The sequence below is a fragment of the Quercus robur genome, chromosome 8 (assembly GCF_932294415.1).
Source record: "Quercus robur chromosome 8, dhQueRobu3.1, whole genome shotgun sequence".
Classification (NCBI taxonomy): Eukaryota; Viridiplantae; Streptophyta; class Magnoliopsida; order Fagales; family Fagaceae; genus Quercus; species Quercus robur.
Window position 1 is genome coordinate 19,144,710 of NC_065541.1, and position 18,707 is coordinate 19,163,416.

An 18,707-nucleotide genomic window follows, 5' to 3' on the forward strand; every position below is an offset into this window, starting at 1 on the left:
GTGTTAAAAAACTTAGTATTCTCAAAAAAAAAAAAAAAAAAAAAAAATCCATTAGGTGGTGGGGTTGGAGAAATAGAAAATGAGATTGACTGATCCACCGCCACCTCTCGTTCCACTTACCATTTACCAATCCAAGCCAACTCCATGGCTTTAAAAACTTGGGGACTAAAGATGAATTCTTCCATTTTGTTCTTAATTTTTAGTTATAAATGTGCAAAATGTCTGATGTATATATTGGGTACATATGCAAGAACAAAAACAATGGAAATTGTTGGTCTGATTTTTGAGATTGCAAAAATGATATTTGCTCCAATTTGTGATTGCTACAATAATTATAGAGGCGCGCTGATGAACGTAGGATAATTCTCAAGAACAAATAGCAGGATTTAGAACGCCAAAAGTTAGACACAGCCTCTAGAATGAAAGCACAACTTCTTCCAGGAAAGACACCAAAGCAAGAAGTTGAAGGATGGATCCAAGATGTAGAAATTAAACAATGAATGATGAAATAGAAGTTCAAATCATATATACATCTATTTACAATGGCATCAGTATTGGACATTAAATCATTCTAAGCCACACGATATCATTTTGTTTATTTTTTATTTTATTTTTATTTTTTCATTTACAGAATCACGTATTATGGGTTTATCACTAACAGCTGTGCTAGAAGAAAAGAAAAAGACAGGTCACAAAAGAGGTTGAAGATGAAGCTAATACAAGGGAGACCATGAGTTGAGTGATGAGATACATGGAAAAGCCGAATATCAATGAAGTTTTGAGGAAAGAAACTCATGCGAGGCAGTAAAATATTGATTGTAATAGGGAATGAAAGAAAGATAGGAATAAAATACATATATATATATATATATATATAATGTTATTTCAATTCTATCATGTAATCATGTTGAGCTAGTTGGATAAAGATTCCCTACCATGATTAATTTTGAATAGTTACTTTAATAAAACAAAACCAATCCATTCACTTTGTGACATCTACAAAGCCACTTTATCTGCCTCACACCAAACAACTTTACCCCCCTACGATCATTTCCCAGCTGTAATGACTTGAAAAGCAAGTCCACATGATTTCTTCCTCATCTATTTCCACTTATTTTATGCTACAATAATACCCCACTATGTCATTTTTTATTAATGGTACATGAAGTGGAACACAGTCCATGCCCCATGGGACAAAAATAGGGATCGAAAGAAAGATACGAGTAAAAAAAATCTCAGGCAAAATTTACTGCATGTGACTAAAGTTATTTAGTCATGTATATTTTTTTGGAACTCGAGTTTGTCAAATTCGAATTTCAACTCAAAATCGAGTTTATCGAATTTGAGTTTTAATTAGTTTAGGTTGCAAATTGGAACTCGATTTTGGATTGAAACTTGAGTTTGACAAACTTAAGTTCCAAAAATAATTTATGGGTCTGTTTGGATATAACTTATTTTGCTGAAAATTGAAAATTAAAAACTGAAAATAATTAAAAAATTACTGTTCACTAAATTTTTACTGTTCACATGTCTAAATTTACTGTTCATGGATAATGAACAGTGCAAGGAGTGCTCAGCTAAAAGAAAAAAAAACGCAACAAACGCAAACGCCTACTATATAACTAAATAATTTCAATCACATGCTATTCTCCTAAAATTTTCCTTAATAAAAAAAAAAAAAAAAACCTATTAAGCAAATTTTGCCAAAAATCTCATGTTATTTCAATTCTACCATTACCATGTAATCAGTAATCTTGTTCAGCAAGTTGGATAAAACAAAAGTAAAGCCACTTTTTCCGGCTTTACCAAACAGCGTTACCCCACAATGATATCTCCTTGTCCTGCAGCGAATTGACCTGAAAAGCAAGTCCACATGATTTCTTCCTCATCTATTTAACTTAATTATGCTACATTAATATTACCTTCACTCTCTTTTACTTTTCGTAGTTTCTTCCAAAGGATTAGCATTTAGCAAGAAGGGTTGCTTGCTTTGTGTTATCTTCTTGACCTCTGTGTTTTACTTTCCTCGAATGTTACTTATTAAGAGCAGCAGCATGACAAAAGCCAATCAGTCTGTGTATTTAAACTTCCCCTCGAATTTCTAAACAGTTGTTGCTATTTTTGTATATTTGGCTTTCTTTTGGAGATAAGAGGACTGGTAAAATCTTTGATTTGAATCATGTGCGTATGAATTTTTCTTTTTTTGGGTTTAGATATTTATAGCTTTAGATGACTGTACATTTTTTTTTTTAATTTAAAAGATTTTATTGTAATTTTTTAGGAGGAACTCTAATAGATATATATTTATTTTAGCTATCGTTTCCACTAAAATTTTCATTCATGTAAAAGAAAACTGAAAAAGTGGCCCTTCTTTTATATACTGGGTCCATACTTGATTCCTTAACCTGCTTATAGTTCAAAATAAAATTAGAGGACGGAAAAATTGTTCTTTTATTTTTAGGGCTAAACATTTTGTAAAGAAGGAATTCCTTTTTTTTTTTTTTTTTTTCTTTTCTTTTCTTTTTTGCTTCTTTTCTATATATTTTCTTAAGATGGAGAAGAACCATTTCATAAAGAAGATTTAATTTTTTATTAATCTATAGGAATATGTGATATTAATACATTTAAATTTACTTATTATTCGTTATTAATTTGAGGGAAGAAAATTCAATGTGATAGTACCTTGTACATCTTTAGATTATGAAAATTTTAATTTTTTACTGTGAAATGAATCATTTCCATTTGAAAGCAAACCAAGAGAACCATTCATTTCTGCAGCAATTTGTCTCTTTTAAAGCTTGTTTTTTTCCTTCTTCCATATGACTTTCCTTGTATTGATACTTTTCTCCCTTTTTCATCATATGGTATTGTTTGTTCGATCTACTTCTCATTGGGCTTAGAAGGAAACCAATGAGCTTGTCATGCTTTAATCTCATTGCTATATGTCGACTTTCAGGTTCTACTAAGAAGAATCAGATCAAGGTCGTGACTGAGACTTATCAAACTCCGTTTACCCAGTTGGACAATTTGGACATAAAATTTAGATTTACCCAGTTGCAAAACAGACCCAAATATGAATACAAAGACATAGGAAAAGGTTACCACTTTTCTTTTCCTAAGCTTTTGTCAAATGTCACAGTTTTGTATTGCTTAGACTCTTACCTATTAGTATTTAGTCTTTTTAACGTTTAATGCTTATGCTTTAAATGTTTTTGATTCTTTGACTACGAATTTCCCTGTTCTCACGAAACAAACATATATATTTTGGCAGGAAGGTTTGGCGGCCTCTTTATTATCTCCTCTGCTTCAATTAGTGTGTTTCTACTTTATTCAATCAGAGTCTATCAAGAAGTGTACGCTTTTCAAGGTATATACTTTTTTGTTGTTAGTTTCTTGCATGCAATAATTAAGACCTATGATTCTCATGTTAAACCTAAGTTGATCTGTTCCTCCATTCTAGTTTATGCATAATGCAAGGAAAAACAAAACTTGATCTGCTCTAGCTCTAACCTCTAGGCGGTTTGTATTACTTTCTTCTTTATGGTTTTGCATTAGGGTATGTTTGACAAATGTTTGTTTGTTTGTTTTTTTTTTTTTTTTTTTTTTTTCCCCTCTTATTTTCTATTTTCAAAAACAATTTTCTATTTTTGAGACTAAAAACTTGTTTGGCAACCCAAAATGGACAGAAAACAAAAATTGTTCTCAAAACTTAATTTGTGAAGGAAACTGAAAACATTCAGAATTTTGTTTTTAATTTCTAATTTTCAAAAGTAATGAAAATACACATTTAATTAATTGAATCTGTCTCATTTAATGAATTAGTATTATAATCCAAATCCTACTAACAACATATTTTAGTATTTTTATTTTTATTTTCATAAAATATATATATATATATATATATATATTCTAATTTCAACTAACCAAACATATTTTTTATTTCAAAAATACAAGAATTTTTTTTTTTATATTCCCAAAAACAAGTTTTTGAAAATAGAAAACAAAAATTGTTACCAAACATAACCTTATATTTTCTTGTGTGCTATAAATCTTTGATTATCATATGTTTGAGATTAAAACTGTCAAAATATTAATTACCTTTTTTTTTTTTCCATAAAAAACATTTCCTAAAAAATTCAATAATAAATGCCGAACATTTTCCTATATTATACATAGTGTTTGTTTTATTTGTAAATAATTTTTTTAAAATTATAAAATTTCTATTAAAAAAAAAAACATATAAATGTGAATAAATTTTTAAAAATTAAAATATAAAAATTAATATAATCCCATTTAAGTTCACTTGATAAATTTATTGCTAGAAATATCAAAAAATTTAATATAAATTTAGCTGAAAAAATTTAATATAAATTTAGGTGAAAATCTTGTAAATGAGCAAGAAATTCATCAAAGAGAGTTAGAAGATATTGAAATAATATAACATAAAGATAATAACGAAAATAATTATAATTGTAAGGACTGGATTTGATCCTAGGCCCAAAACAATAAATTTCTAAAGAGTGGGTAGAAGAACTAGGCTTAAGTGAATGGGATAACAGTTATAATGAGTTTCCAAGACAATCAAACAAAAATGAACCAGGTTTGTACAAGAAAGTTTGTCCTCGGTACAATCCGAAGAGCTCTGTTCTAGTATATACTAGATGACAATGGTTACAGGAGTTGTTGAGATTGCTACAGTGCTTTCTCTGTTCTTTCTCCTTTCCCGATCCTCTTTTTCATGAAGGGCCTATTCCATTATATAGTTCCTTTTGGATGATCTTGATCCTAGACTTGTTGATCATTTGAGCCACCACTTGAGTACTTATCCCATCAGACACCCTTTCTGGCCTTCTATGAGTTGTGGTTGCCGAGACAGCACTATTCAGGGTCTTTTCCACATAAATGCGGTCAGAAAGTTAGCTGTAGGGCATTCAATGCGGTGTAGCAGTTTTTCCTTAGATATTTTTGAGTCCTTATCCTTCTTGTACGTTCATGATGCTCATCCCTATCATTAGAACTTCCTGGAAGGTCACTTTGATCATTAGGATCTATACCCGATTTGCATTTAGCTTATTCGAGGAGATATTCCTCCTCGGACTCAGACTACTCACGATCTCGGCCAAAGCCCCACGCTCTCGGCCGAAGCCCAAGACCCAATTATATGATCTGGGCCCATGACCCCACAATAGCCGCTCAAAACTCCCATTTTTTCCTCTCATCCGGGGAAAAAATTGGGGTTTTGAATTCTTAAGAGTTAATTCTACTTTGATCCTTTGATTTACACCCGGGGGAGTGTCGTTTCACACACCCCATATTTGTATTGTAAATTACTCCTTTCAGAGATACCAATCTAAGGATTTGGTTATAATCTTGGTCTGTCTTAACACTTAGTGAGAAACAAATAGATATCGTGGAATGTTAATTCCCCAAAGTATGTGGTCCGAGGAGCCATGCATAACTAAGGTTCTGTTTGAACATTTTGAAAGTTGTCATGGAGTGTTAACTTTCCCACATCATCTGGTCTGAGGACCGAGGAATGATTGAGTTATAGTTTAAACACTTGAAGAGAGATGCCATGGAGTGTTTAACTTTCCCACATCATCTGGTCCAAGGAAGGAGGTATGATTGAGTTATAGTTTAAACACTTGAAGAGAGATGTCATGGAGTATTAACTTTCTGAGTTATAGTTTAAACACTTGAAGAGAGATGCCATGGAGGGTTTAACTTTCCCACATCATCTGGTCCGAGGAAGGAGGTATGATTGAGTTATAGTTTAAACACTTGAAGAGAGATGTCATGGAGTGTTAACTTTCTGAGTTATAGTTTAAACACTTGAAGAGAGATGCCATGGAGTGTTTAACTTTCCCACATCATCTGGTCCGAGGACCGAGGCATGATTGAGTTATAGTGTAAACACTTGAAGAGAGATGTCATGGAGTGTTAACTTTCCCACATCATCTAGTCCAAGGACAGAGGCATGATTAAGTTATAGTTTAAACACTTGAAGAGAGATGTCATGGAGTGTTAACTTTCCCACATCATCTGGTCCGAGGATTGAGGCATGATTGAGTTATAGTTTAAACACTTGAAGAGAGATGTCATGGTGTGTTAATTTCCCCAAAGCAGGAGGTCCGAGGACCCGACATAGCTAAGATTCTGTTTAACCACTTCAAAAGATGTCAGTGTGTGTTAATTTCCCCAAAGCAGGAGGTCTGAGGACCCGGCAAAGCTAAGGTTCCGTTTAACCACTTCAAAAGATGTCTGTGTGTGTTAATTTCCCCAAAGCAAGAGGTCCGAGGACCTGGCATAGCTAAGGTTCTATCTAACCACTTCAAAAGATGTTAGTGTGTGTTAATTTCTCCAAAGCAGGAGGCTCGAGGACCTGGCATAGCTAAGATTCTGTTTAACCACTTCAAAAGATGTCAATGAGTGTTAATTTCCCCAAAGCAGGAGGTCCGAGGACTCGGCGTAGCTAAGGTTCTGTTTAACCACTTCAAAAGATGTCAATGAGTGTTAATTTCCCCAAAGCAGGAGGTCCAAGGACTCGGCGTAGCTAAGGTTCTGTTTAACCACTTCAAAAGATGTCAATGTGTGTTAATTTCCCCAAAGCAGGAGGTCCGAGGACCTGGCATAGCTAAGGTTCTGTTTAACCACTTCAAAAGATTAGAAGATATCAATATATACCTTCCAGAACTAGCCCCGCTGCGGAGCCCCTTTGATTTGCTGCACCATCAACATATACCCTCCAGAATAAAGGTTTTTGAAGGGAGATTGTGCCAACCGATTTTCCATCCATTCTCTGTGTTGCTGCCACTTCCTCTAATGGAGGTTGAGCGAACCCGACCACTAGATTCGCAAGGAGCTGGCCCTTGACAAAGGTACAAGGCATGTACTTAATGTCAAAAGCCCCTAGAATTGCACCCCATTTAGCCATCCTTCCCGTGTAATCAGCACTTCGTGGTATAGACCTTAGCAGAAGCTGAGTTAGAACAACAACTGTGTGTACCTCATGTAGTGACTTGCTCACATAGTAAACTAGCCACCATAATGGCTTTCCCCAGGGACTCTTGCTGATGGGGGCCTGATCCTACCATAATTAATTGTTGCACTCACTATCACACAGGCTCTTCCTACAGACGACGCCAATTGTAAGGACTGGATTTGATCCTAGGCCCAAAACAATGAATTTGTAGAGAGTGGGTAGAAGAACTAGGCTTAAGTGACTGGGATAACAGTTATAATGTGTTTCCAAGACAATCAAACAGAAATGAACCAGGTTTGTACAAGAAAGTTTGTCCTCGGCACACTCTGAGGAGCTCTGTTCTAGTATATACTGGATGACAATGGTTACAGGAGTTGTTGAGATTGCTACAGTGCTTTATCTATTCTTTCTCCTTTCCCGATCCTCTTTTTCATGAAGGGCCTATTCCATTATATAGTTCCTTTTGGATGATCTTGATCCTACACTTGTTGATCTTTTGAGCCACCACTTGAGTGCTTATCCAATCAGACACCCTTTCTGGCATTCTGTGAGTTGTGGTTGCCGAGGTAGCACTGTTTAGGAGTCTTTTCCACATAAATGCGATCAGAAAGTTAGCTGCAGGGCATTTAATGCGGTGTAGTAGCTTTCCTTTAGATATTTTTGAGTCCTTATCCTTCTTTTACGTTCATGATGCTCGTCCCTATCATTAGAACTTCCTGGAATGTCACTTTGATCATTAGGATCTATACCCGATTTGCGTTTAGCTTATCAGAGGAGATATTCCTCCTCGGACTTGGACTTCTCACGATCTCAGCCAAAGCTCCAAGCTCTCGGCCGAAGCCCAAGACCCAATTGTATGATCTGGGCCCATGACCCCACAATAATGATGTTTGAACATGTAATATAGAAATTCATGATTATATAAAAAGACTTAATTCTTTCTCAAATACATGTATTGCCTACAAAATTTTATCAACAATACTTGTTATAATTGCTTCTATAGGAAGAAAATTTTCAAAATTAAAATTGCTAAAATCTTACTTAAGATTGATCTTGACACGTGAAAATTTAGTGTATTTACCAATTATCATTAAAAAGGATATATTAGCAAAATTTAAATACAAAAAATTAGTCGCTAATTAATTTGCATCTAAAAAAAAAAATGCATGTTAAATAAAAATTATAATATAAAATTTTAAATAAATATTACTTAATTGATTTTTTTAAGATATAAACTAACACAGATACTCTAACATAAAGGCACACCACAATTTCCACTAAAAAATTATGGTAACTTTTAAAAGAGGGTGATGCAAGTTATACCACAAACATATCACAACATATATTCTTAAGCCATGTGAGACAACTGATATTAAATATAAAAAACTCTGTTTAAAATTGTTGTCTCAAGTTTTACAATTGTATTGAAACCCAAAATCAAAATAAGTGGAAGGGGAATAGTAAAATTGGGTTTAGTTTTTATAAATTGCTTTGAGAGGTGTATCAATTAGCATGGCAGGGCAAAAAAGTGAAAATTTGCGAATATTAACTGAACCATTTAACTTAAAGTATGACAGTTTTTTTTTTTTTTAATTGTCAAAAGCTCACCCAAATTTGTGATCATTGCTGAACTATTTAACCAGTTATGATAGATTATTAGTTGTTAAAAACTCATCTAAATGTATGATCAAATATGTTCATCTTTTCATCAACGCAGCAAAATAACTTTAAATTTCAACCATTGAATAAATAAATAAAAAAAAGAAAAAAAAGCAAGATTAATACAAAATATTTTAAAAGGGAGTGGGGTTAATCGGATGGTGATCTCAATCCTGAGTGAGCGCTTTGTGAGATTTGAAGGAAGGCGTTTAGTTACCCATACACGTTAGTCAACAGTCATTCATTTTTGGGGGTTTATTCAGTGAGGTTTTGTTGAAATGTATTATGACACCAAGCTTTTAGAGGCAGTCAATTTTGACTTTAAATCACAATACAATAATTTCTTTTTGAATGATTTTTTTTTCTTGATGAGAAGAGCACAGTGAAACGATTTTCTTTAAAAAAAAAAATTATATAGCTTTCAACTTTCAACTTTCAAGATCTATTATATAGGGAGAAATAAAATAAAACATAAAGGTTTATAAATGAATATTTTGAATAGAAATGTTGATATCCGTAACTTAAGGCAAAAGATGATACTAATTAGACCATGACTTGAGTGATGAGATCCATGGAAATGATGGAAAGCCGAAAATCAATGAAGTAATAGTGATTAGTGAAAGAAAGAAACTTTAAGAAAGATATGAGCATAATAAATCTCATGATATTTCAATTCTACCGTGTATATCTTGTCCAGGGGGTAATTCTACTGTACCTAGGGGAAAAAAAAGTGTGGTACTTAATAGGCAACCTGTTATACCAAGTTACCCAAACATCGCATTTGACAGTTTCAATCTCATATTTTGCAGTTCCAATATTACATTTGATTGTTTTTTTTTAGAGAATTTCAACCTATGGTGTCCGCTTCTGATAATAGCTCTTTATTATCATACCAAGACACCAATCAATTTTTGGTGTAGGCGGGGATTGAATCCTAGATCTCTTATACAACCATCAGAGACTTTTGTCATATTTAGTGGTTCTTTTATTATTATTATTTTTTCATATTTGACGGTTTCATCATCACATTGTGTAGTTTCAACATCACATTTGACAATACTTTTGTCACATTTGAGGGTTTTCTTATTTTTTTCCTCATATTTGACAGTTCCATTTTCAAATTGTGTAGTACCAACATTATACGTGACTATTCTTTTGTCACATTTGGTGGTTCCCTTATCTTTTTCTTACATTTGACGGTTTCATCCTTATATTGTGCAATACCAACATCACATGTGATTATTCTTTTGTCACATTTAGTGGTTCCTTTATTTTTTCTCACATTTGACGGTTTTATCCTTACATTGTGTAGTTCCAACATCACATTGGATAGTATTTTTGTCACATTTGGTGGTTCCTTTTGACAACTCTATCCTTACATTGTGCAGCTCCAACATCACACGTGACTGTTCTTTTGTTACATTTAGTGGTTCTCATTTTTTTTTTCTCACATTTGATGGTTACATTGTCACTTTCGGCAGTACCAACATAACATTTGACAATACTTTTGTCACATTTTGTGATTTTTTCTCACATTTGATGGTTTCCATCTTCACATTGTGTAGTATTAACATCACATGCGATTGTACTCTTTTCACATTTGGTGGTTCTTTTATTTTTTCTTACATTTGATGGTTCCATTGTCACATTAGGCAGTATCAACATCACATCTGATTGTACTTTTGTTACATTCGATAATACCCTATTCTTTTTGTTGGGGATATTATACAAAGTAATAATGGAAAAACAAGGTTAACACAAAAGACAAACAGAAAATAGATAACTTGGAGGCACAATATCGTTTTCCTTAGACAATATTTGCCCCCTTACACTATTGTTGCTAAAGGGATATCGCAAATTTGTCCCCAGGATACAATCAAGATGTTGGGTTCTACAGATGGTAATTCTGGAGAATAACTACAGGATTTCTTGTGTTTCTCTCTAACTCACTATTTTTCAAGTGAATATAGGCCTCAATTTATACCTATACGGTTATATTTCATCAAAAGGCATGTATGGAGAGTTAAAATGTTTCATAAAACCATTTACAAGGCTTGAAACCTCTTCAAACTCTCTGAACAATCACCAGAAAATTCTTTCATGATTTTCGTTCAGTTGAAAGTTACTTTTGATTGATCGAGTGCTCTTTTTGACCGGTTGAACAAGAATCGAGTAGAGATCGAGACATCCAGAGACTCTAGGATTTTTTCTTTACCATTTTGATCGATCGAGCCAAAGTTTCGACCGATTGAAAATGTTGTATTTTGAATTTTCACTTAGAAAATTCCAGAACTTGAATTTTCACTTTATGAAACAATATTCTCCAAATTCAAACATCACTATTACAACTTATCCATGTATGTACCTATATATACAACAATTTTCTCACATTTGATAGTTCAATTGTCACATTAAATAGTATCAACATCACTTCTGATCGTACTTTTGTCGCATTTGGTGGTACCTTTTTTTTTTTCTCTCATATTTGGCAGTTCTATTATTACATTGGGTAGTACCAACATCACCCTGACCATAATTTTGTCACATTTGGTGGTATAATTATTTTTTTCTCCATATTTTGACAGTTCCATCGTCACATTGGGCAATACCAACATTACTTATGACTGTACTTTTTTCACATTTGGTGGGACCATTATTATTATTTTTTTCACATTTGACAGTTCATTATTACATTGGATAGTACCAACATCGGTGTGACCATGCTTTTGTCACATTTGATGGTTCCCATATTTTTTTTCTCACATTTGATGGTTCCATTTTCACCCGAACTAGTACCACATCATTTCGAACCGTACTTTTGTTACATTCATTGGTACTCTTATTTTTTACTCGCATTTGACAGTTCCATTGTAACATCACGTAGTACTAGCATGAGATCTGATCGTACTTTTGTCACATTCTGTGGCACCATTTTTGTTTCCCCTCTACTAAACCTTCAAATCCAAAATCCATATTGAAACAATCAAAAACCCTAACTCCCACATTTCCAAATACATAAAACAAACACGAAGACCTAATTTTTAATATGCAATATATCAAATATGATAAAGCAATCATCTTTAAAAAAAAAAAAGGAAGAAGAAGAAGATAAAAACAAAGGTTTGCAATTTTTGTACCTTAGAGAGAGTCCAAGGAGATAGTTCTATTGGAGATCAAGCACTTAGTGCTCTACCAAGGCCATTTTTTGGTCCTAGTTAGGTAGAGCTTTGGTGGCAATTTTCTAAGGAGTGAACCAAGCAAAATAATTCCCTTTTAGTCAGTCTTGCATGCACTTGATTTGCCTTTTAGAATTGAGAGAGACATATGGTTCTTTTTATTTTTTATTTTTTATTTTTTTATTTTATGCTAACTTGCCTTGCCGGTAATCGATATCCACTAAATTTTTGAATAAACGGTCATGAAAGCTCAATTAGTGTGAAAACACTAATGCTTGTTTAGACTCTCAATTTTAAATTACAGTTTAATTGCTTTTATTCTAACTTATCTAAGCGCGGAACAAGAGTAAAGCATGCGCAATAAACCGATAACACTACTCCAAGCCATAAGCAAGTACAATGAGCAATAAATGTAAAGCTTAAAGAGTAGGGAAGAAAGATGCAAACACAAGATAACACCAAAACATGTTATCAAAAAAGAAACCGAAGAACTCGGCGAAAAACCTCTCCATGACCCTCCAAATTGAAATCGATTCACTTGTGAATAAGTTGGAGGACATAAATATCAAAAAGACCCTCCAAGCCTAATCTACCTAATTTACTTGAGCCCTCCAAGCTCCTGCTACTAATGGATTTCTCGGAGTCTTGTCTTCAGTAGCTTTCTGGATCCCACAATTTCGCCCAATTGCATTTGCTACTTAATGGCTTCTTCTAATACTTCCCAAAGGCATCAAAACTTCTCTCAACACTCAGGATGGGTGAGGTAAGTGTTTGGGCTAAGAACCTCTCAAGGATGTATAGATGGACAGTTAGGAGTAGAGGAAAACCAAGAGTATTGGTGTAGATGATTGTAGGTATGACAATCTCTAACTCTCAAGTATTTTATTAGGGTTCTCTTTGAAAATGACTCCTTATAATTTCGTGGATAATTAGGGTATATATAGTGTATGTAGGAAAACACTTTTCATTTTTGCCAAACAGAGAGTTTCGTGGGTACCTCGCGAGATGGCCTTTCTTGCAAGTACTCACAAAATGATAGGCTGGCATGACTCTTCAGTTTCTAGTCATGTGCTTCACACGTGGCCTTTTCACGGGTTCTTTTACTCACGAGCTTCTTGCGAGCTTTTCGCGAAGCTGCACTGATCTTCATTGCATGCTTGATTCTTTACCAATCTCTCACACTCATCCCTTACAATTAAAATCACATAAATACAGGGAAACAATTGACTGAATTACAGCCAAATTTGGCATGGAATTAAAGCCAACAAAGGCTAGATGGAAATCACAACTTTACAGGTCAGATTATAAATTATTAGATTTGATGGTCAGGATTTGCGTGGATACCATACCCCCAAAAAGAAGGGGTACACTAGAATGACCCATTGTGCAGTTAAGTTGGTTAAAGGTTCCCTTTCGTGATTAATCTTGATTAGTTACTTTAATAAAACACAATTATAAGTGCTTGTGGGGTGTGGGGGCAATGACTAGGATTTAAGTCTCTAAGAGGTCTAAGAGGGAGTTTCACACATATATATACTTAGATTAAATTAAAGTAAAATTTCTATCTTGTAAAAAAAAATAAAAATAAAAATAAAAAAAAGAAGAAAAAGAAAGAAGAAAGACTTTACAGCACCACGACAATTTCCCAGCATCTTTCGCGGAAGTTGAGGTGACAATAGTGATGTCTCCCCTTGTCTTGCAGTGCAATGGCCTGAAAGCAAGTCCACATGATTTCTTCCTCATTTATTTCACTTCTTATGCTGCATTATTACCTTCACTCTCTTTTACTTTTCGTAGTTTCTACCGAAGGATTAGCATTTGTGTTATCTTCTTGACCCCTATGTTTTTATTTCCTTGTATGTTGCTTATTAAGAGCAGCAGCATGACAACAGCCAATCAGTCTATGTATTTAAACTTCGATTCTCCCCGGATTTCTAAACAGTTGTTGCTAATTTGTATTTTACTTTGGCTTTCTTTTGGAGATAAAAGGACTGTTAAGATCTTTGATGTGATTGTGCGTATGAAATTATTTATTTATTTTTTGGTTTAGATATTTATAGGATTAGATGACTGTACATGTTCTTTTTTTTTTTTTTAATATATATATATATATATATATATAAGATTATATTGTAATACATTCTTTTTTTATTTTAGCTATCTTTTCCACTGAGATTTTCATTCATGTAAAAGAAAAAGTGGACTTTCTTTTTATATACTGGGTCATTACTTCATTCCCCAGCCTGCTTATAGTTAAAAAAAAAAAAAAAAAAAAAAAAGAAAAAAAACTGTTCTTTTGGGGCTAAACATTTTGAAAAAATGAATTACTGTGAAACGAATCATTTCCATTTGAAAGCAAACAGAGAGAAACATTCCTTTCTGCAGAAATTTGTTTCTTTTAAAGCTATCTTTTGTTTCTACTCTTCCATCTGATTTTCCCTGTACAAACTTGTTCTGGTTTGCGTTGCTTTCTTCTATGTGGCTTTGCATTATATTGTTCTGCTCTAGGTCGTTTGCGTTACTTTCTTCTCTGTGCTTATGCATTGTATTTTCTTGTGTGCTATATCTTTGATTATCATGTGTTTGAGATTATGTTCTTTCATTGCCTTTGGTGCTTACTAAGACATGCTCTGCCAGTGTACCTTGTTGGTCTTTCTTATTAATTACAATCCCTGATTTTCGATTAACATCAACATACCTTTTCAAATTGAAAAAGGTAGAGTAGAAGTTTGTATTATTATCATGATATTTAATTGCACATATAATTTCTATGGGATTTCACTAAAAACTTCAAAGTCGTAGCTTCTTTTTAAAAGCACAATATTAGAGACAACTTTTATGTAGTCCCATTTTTATGGGATTTTATTAACACTACTTTTGTTATGTACCAATTACAATAGGCCACGTCAATAATTTTTAAAAAAAAATTGTGAAAATTTTTCATTCCCATAAAAAAAAAAAAAAAATTTGATTCCATGGATATTGATTAGCTCAGGGGTAAAAAAAAAAAAAATAGTAGTAAATAGTATTAATAAAAAAAGGTAAGGATTTGCTGTAAACTAAGTTGTACCCAATGCCTATGTAAGGTAGGTATCAATGCCTTAGATGTGACCTATCTACTATCTAGGCTTATATTTATCCGTTTCAAGATTGAATTTTTCACCAAATGGGGTCTATTTGAGGCATTGACACGCATGCATTTTGTAAGAGTTGTTGTAACTTAGTTTGTAGTAAATCCTTGCCCTAAAAACATATTCTAATCGATAGAAGCCTATTTTTAGAACCTATTGGAAAAGCCAAGTTCTCTTATAATAACCATTGGCCATATAACCTTGGTCTAATAATTCATAAATTGAATTATTAATAGCTGAACTAAATTATTATTTGCTTCTTATTAGTTTGTCCAATTTTATTATTTTCACTTAAAATATATATTAATTCCTCTACTAAAAATATATATACTCCTATATTTATTCCTCTAAATTTAGATGTGCTGTAATCATATTTTAAAATTTTAACTAGACAAGTAAACTTTAGAATTTATTATCAATCTCTTCTTTCAGTCCATTATAAAGACAATAACATTGGGGGGGGGGGGGGGGATTGACTGATCCACCACCACTACTTCTTCCACTTACCATTTACCAATCCAAGCCAACTCCATGGCTTTAAAAACTTGGGAACTAAAGATGAATTCTTCCATTTTGTTTTTAATTTTTAGTTACAAATGTGCAAAATGTCTGATGTACATATTGGGTATATATGCAGGAACAAAAACAATGGATATTGTTGGTCCGATTTTCGAGATTGCAAAAATGATATTTGCTCCAATTCATGAATACTACAATAATTATAGAGGCGCTGATGAACGTAGGATAATTCTCAAGAACAAATGGCGGGAATTAGAACGTCGGAAGTTAGACACAGCCTCTAGAATGGAAGCACAACTTCTTCCAGGAAAGACACCAAAGGAAGAAGTTCAAGGATGGATCCAAGATGTAGAAATGATGAATGATGAAATAGAAGCCATTGAACGCGAAGCTGGAGAAGGGAAGCGTTTCTCACGTGCGCACATAGGAAAACTTGCTTTGAAGAAGATAGGAGAGGTGGAAGAACTTTATCAAAGGGGTGCTTTCACTGATAGTTTGGTCATTGATCCACCTCCAAGCAACGGAGAAATAATGTCAACACCAACTTTGATTGGGGAAAGCACTGCTGAAAGAGTAAAGGAAGAAATTTGGGCATGGGTGTTGGATGATGATGTTAGAAAGATTGGCCTTTATGGAATGGGAGGTATAGGGAAATCGACTGTCATGGAGCACATCAATAATCGTCTATTAAAAGAGAAAAACAAATTTAACAGTGTCATTTGGGTCACTGTATCAAAGTCTTTAAATGTTATCCAATTACAACATGATATTGCACGCAAGTTGGATTTAGATCTCGCAAAAGTTGAGGATGTAAGAGAAAGGGCTGCGAAGTTAAAGGCAAAATTGGAAGTTAAGAATAGACATGTGCTAATCTTAGAAGATATGTGGGAAGCATTTGCTCTTGAGAAAGTAGGAATTCCAGAGCCTACTTCAGCAAATAGATGCAAATTAGTATTGACAACTCGTCTTCTTGACGTTTGTCGAGGAATGAGTTGTAAGGATATTAAAATGGAGCTTCTTTCAAAAGAGGAGGCACGGAAGTTGTTTTTGGATAAAATGGAGCATGATGTTTTTAATATTCCAAATTTGAAACCAATGGCAAAAGAGGTTCTTGAAAGATGTGCTCAATTGCCTCTTGCAATTGTTACAATAGCTGCAAGTTTCAAACCCTTAATCAATGATTATGAGTGGAGAGATGCATTGGAAGAGTTAAGGACATCAGTAATAAGGACCAACAATAGAGAGGAGCAGGTGCTTGAGACGCTTAAATTTAGTTATGAACGATTGAAAGGTGAGAAACTTAAACAGTGTCTCTTGCATTGTGCACTATACCCTGAAGACTTCAAGATTGACAAACAAGAGTTGATAGAACATTTGATTGATGAGGGAATTATTGAAAGAATGAAGAATAGGCAAGCGGAGTTTGATAGGGGCTATTCAATATTGAGTAAACTTGAAAATGCTTGCTTATTGGAAGGTGGAAATGATAATTTTGTGAAGATGCATGATTTGGTAAGAGACATGGTCCTCCAGGTTGCAAGTCCTGAATTTATGGTAGAAGGTCACTTGGGATTGGAAGATTTTTCAGATGAAGGAAAATGGAGAGAGGATCTTGTAAAGGCTTCTTTGATGTACAAGGACATATCAACAATCCCTTCTAATGTATCACCCAGGTGTCCTAACCTTTCAACCTTGTTGCTACAAGGTAACAAATCATTAAAAAATGTCCCAGATTCTTTGTTTGAGCATTTGCGTAGGCTCAAGGTTCTTGATTTATCATATACTGCTATTGAATCTCTGCCGAATTCTGTCTTTAGCTTGGAGAATCTTACTACATTAAGGCTTAGATGGTGTGAAAACTTGAAGCAGGTGCCTTCATTAGCAAAACTTACAGCATTGAGGAAGTTAGACCTTGAGGGAACAGGAATTACGGAAGTACCTAATGGTTTAGAAATGCTAGTCAACTTAAAATTCCTCAATTTGAATGCGAGTGAACTAAAAGTCATGCCACTTGGGATTTTACCGAAAATCTCTCATTTACAGTACCTCATAGTTTATTGGCAGTCAATGGCAACAATAGTGAACGAAGAGGAGATGGCAAGCTTAAAGGAATTGGAAACTTTTGCAGGCATTTTTTGATGGCGCGGATGAGTTCAGTATGTATATCAGATCCATAGAGAACAGGCGACTTGCATGTTACCAAATTCGAGCGGGGAAGTGGGGGGAGGGCTCCAGAATTTCACCATCTATATTGGTTGGCAAAGGAGTAAATTTAGTAGGGTGCAATTTACGAAGAGGAGATGAGTCCTTAGTGCTACCAAAAGACGTGCAATCCCTAGAAATTGCAGTATGTCACGATTTAAAAACTTTATGCGATATTCCATCTTTGAACCACACAAGTGAATTACAATGTATAAAGCTAAGTTATTGTAGAGGAATAGAGCACGTTCTTTCTTTTCTTCTTCTTGTACCCTTTCTCTTCTTCAAACTCTCGAGAAATTAGTACTTGTTTGGTTGGATAACTTACGCGTATTGTTTTGGAAAGAGAAAGCTACATCGGCATGGATCCCATCTGACACCTTTTCTTGTCTCAAAATAATTTATTTATTACAGTGTTCTAAGATAAAGAAGTTGTTTCCACCTGGGTTGCTGCTACACCTGCACAACCTGGAAGAAATTAGGGTCCACAGATGTGAACAAGTAGAGGAAATAATAGGAGAAGCAAGTGATGAATTTGAAGAAGAAAAAGAAGAGGAGGAAGGAATGGACACTACCAAAATCACTCTCCCTAATTTGAGGGTTTTAGAATTAAAGCACCTACCGGGACTGAAGACCATCTGTAGTAGCAGTAAAGTAATAGTTTGTGATTCTATTGAAATGATTAAGATATATCAATGTCCAAAGGTGAAGAGACTCCTCCCTCTCTCTCTGCCCCGTCTTAGTAATGGACAACTTTCTCCTCCCCCTTCTCTTCAAGCCATTCAGATTTATTCATCGGGGGACAAATGGTGGGAATCACTGGAATGGGACTGTCCCGACACTAAGAATATCCTTTATCCCTTTTTCGGTCATCCATGAATGCTAAGCATGGGTATGTCTCCCTCTTCACTCTTATATCTTTCATTTATCTTTGTAGTGTTTAATTTTATCTCTTTATTTTTTCCCTAATATATTTTTTAAAATTAAAATCCCTTTAATACCCTCTTTTGGATATGACCAACCAGCTATTAATCACATCAT

The 18,707-nt window shown here is 34.1% G+C and overlaps 1 protein-coding gene across 5 annotated transcripts; it reads left to right on the plus strand.

The window, feature by feature from the left end:
• The first annotated feature begins 1,910 nt into the window (after positions 1 to 1,910).
• LOC126694905 (disease resistance protein SUMM2-like) lies at positions 1,911 to 18,045 on the plus strand. Of its 5 annotated transcripts, none has more exons than XM_050391450.1 (4): positions 1,912 to 2,181; positions 2,957 to 3,097; positions 3,272 to 3,367; positions 15,586 to 18,045. In XM_050391450.1, exon 4 carries the CDS (start codon positions 15,597 to 15,599, stop codon positions 17,604 to 17,606), a length of 2,010 nt encoding a protein of 669 aa, XP_050247407.1. In that variant the 5' UTR covers positions 1,912 to 2,181; positions 2,957 to 3,097; positions 3,272 to 3,367; positions 15,586 to 15,596; the 3' UTR covers positions 17,607 to 18,045. The 5 variants fall into 5 exon arrangements, 4 of the variants coding, with proteins under 4 accessions (XP_050247407.1, XP_050247408.1, XP_050247409.1 ...); XM_050391451.1 differs by having other exon boundaries at positions 1,912 to 2,158; XM_050391452.1 differs by having other exon boundaries at positions 1,912 to 2,077.
• Positions 18,046 to 18,707: the final 662 nt, after the last annotated feature.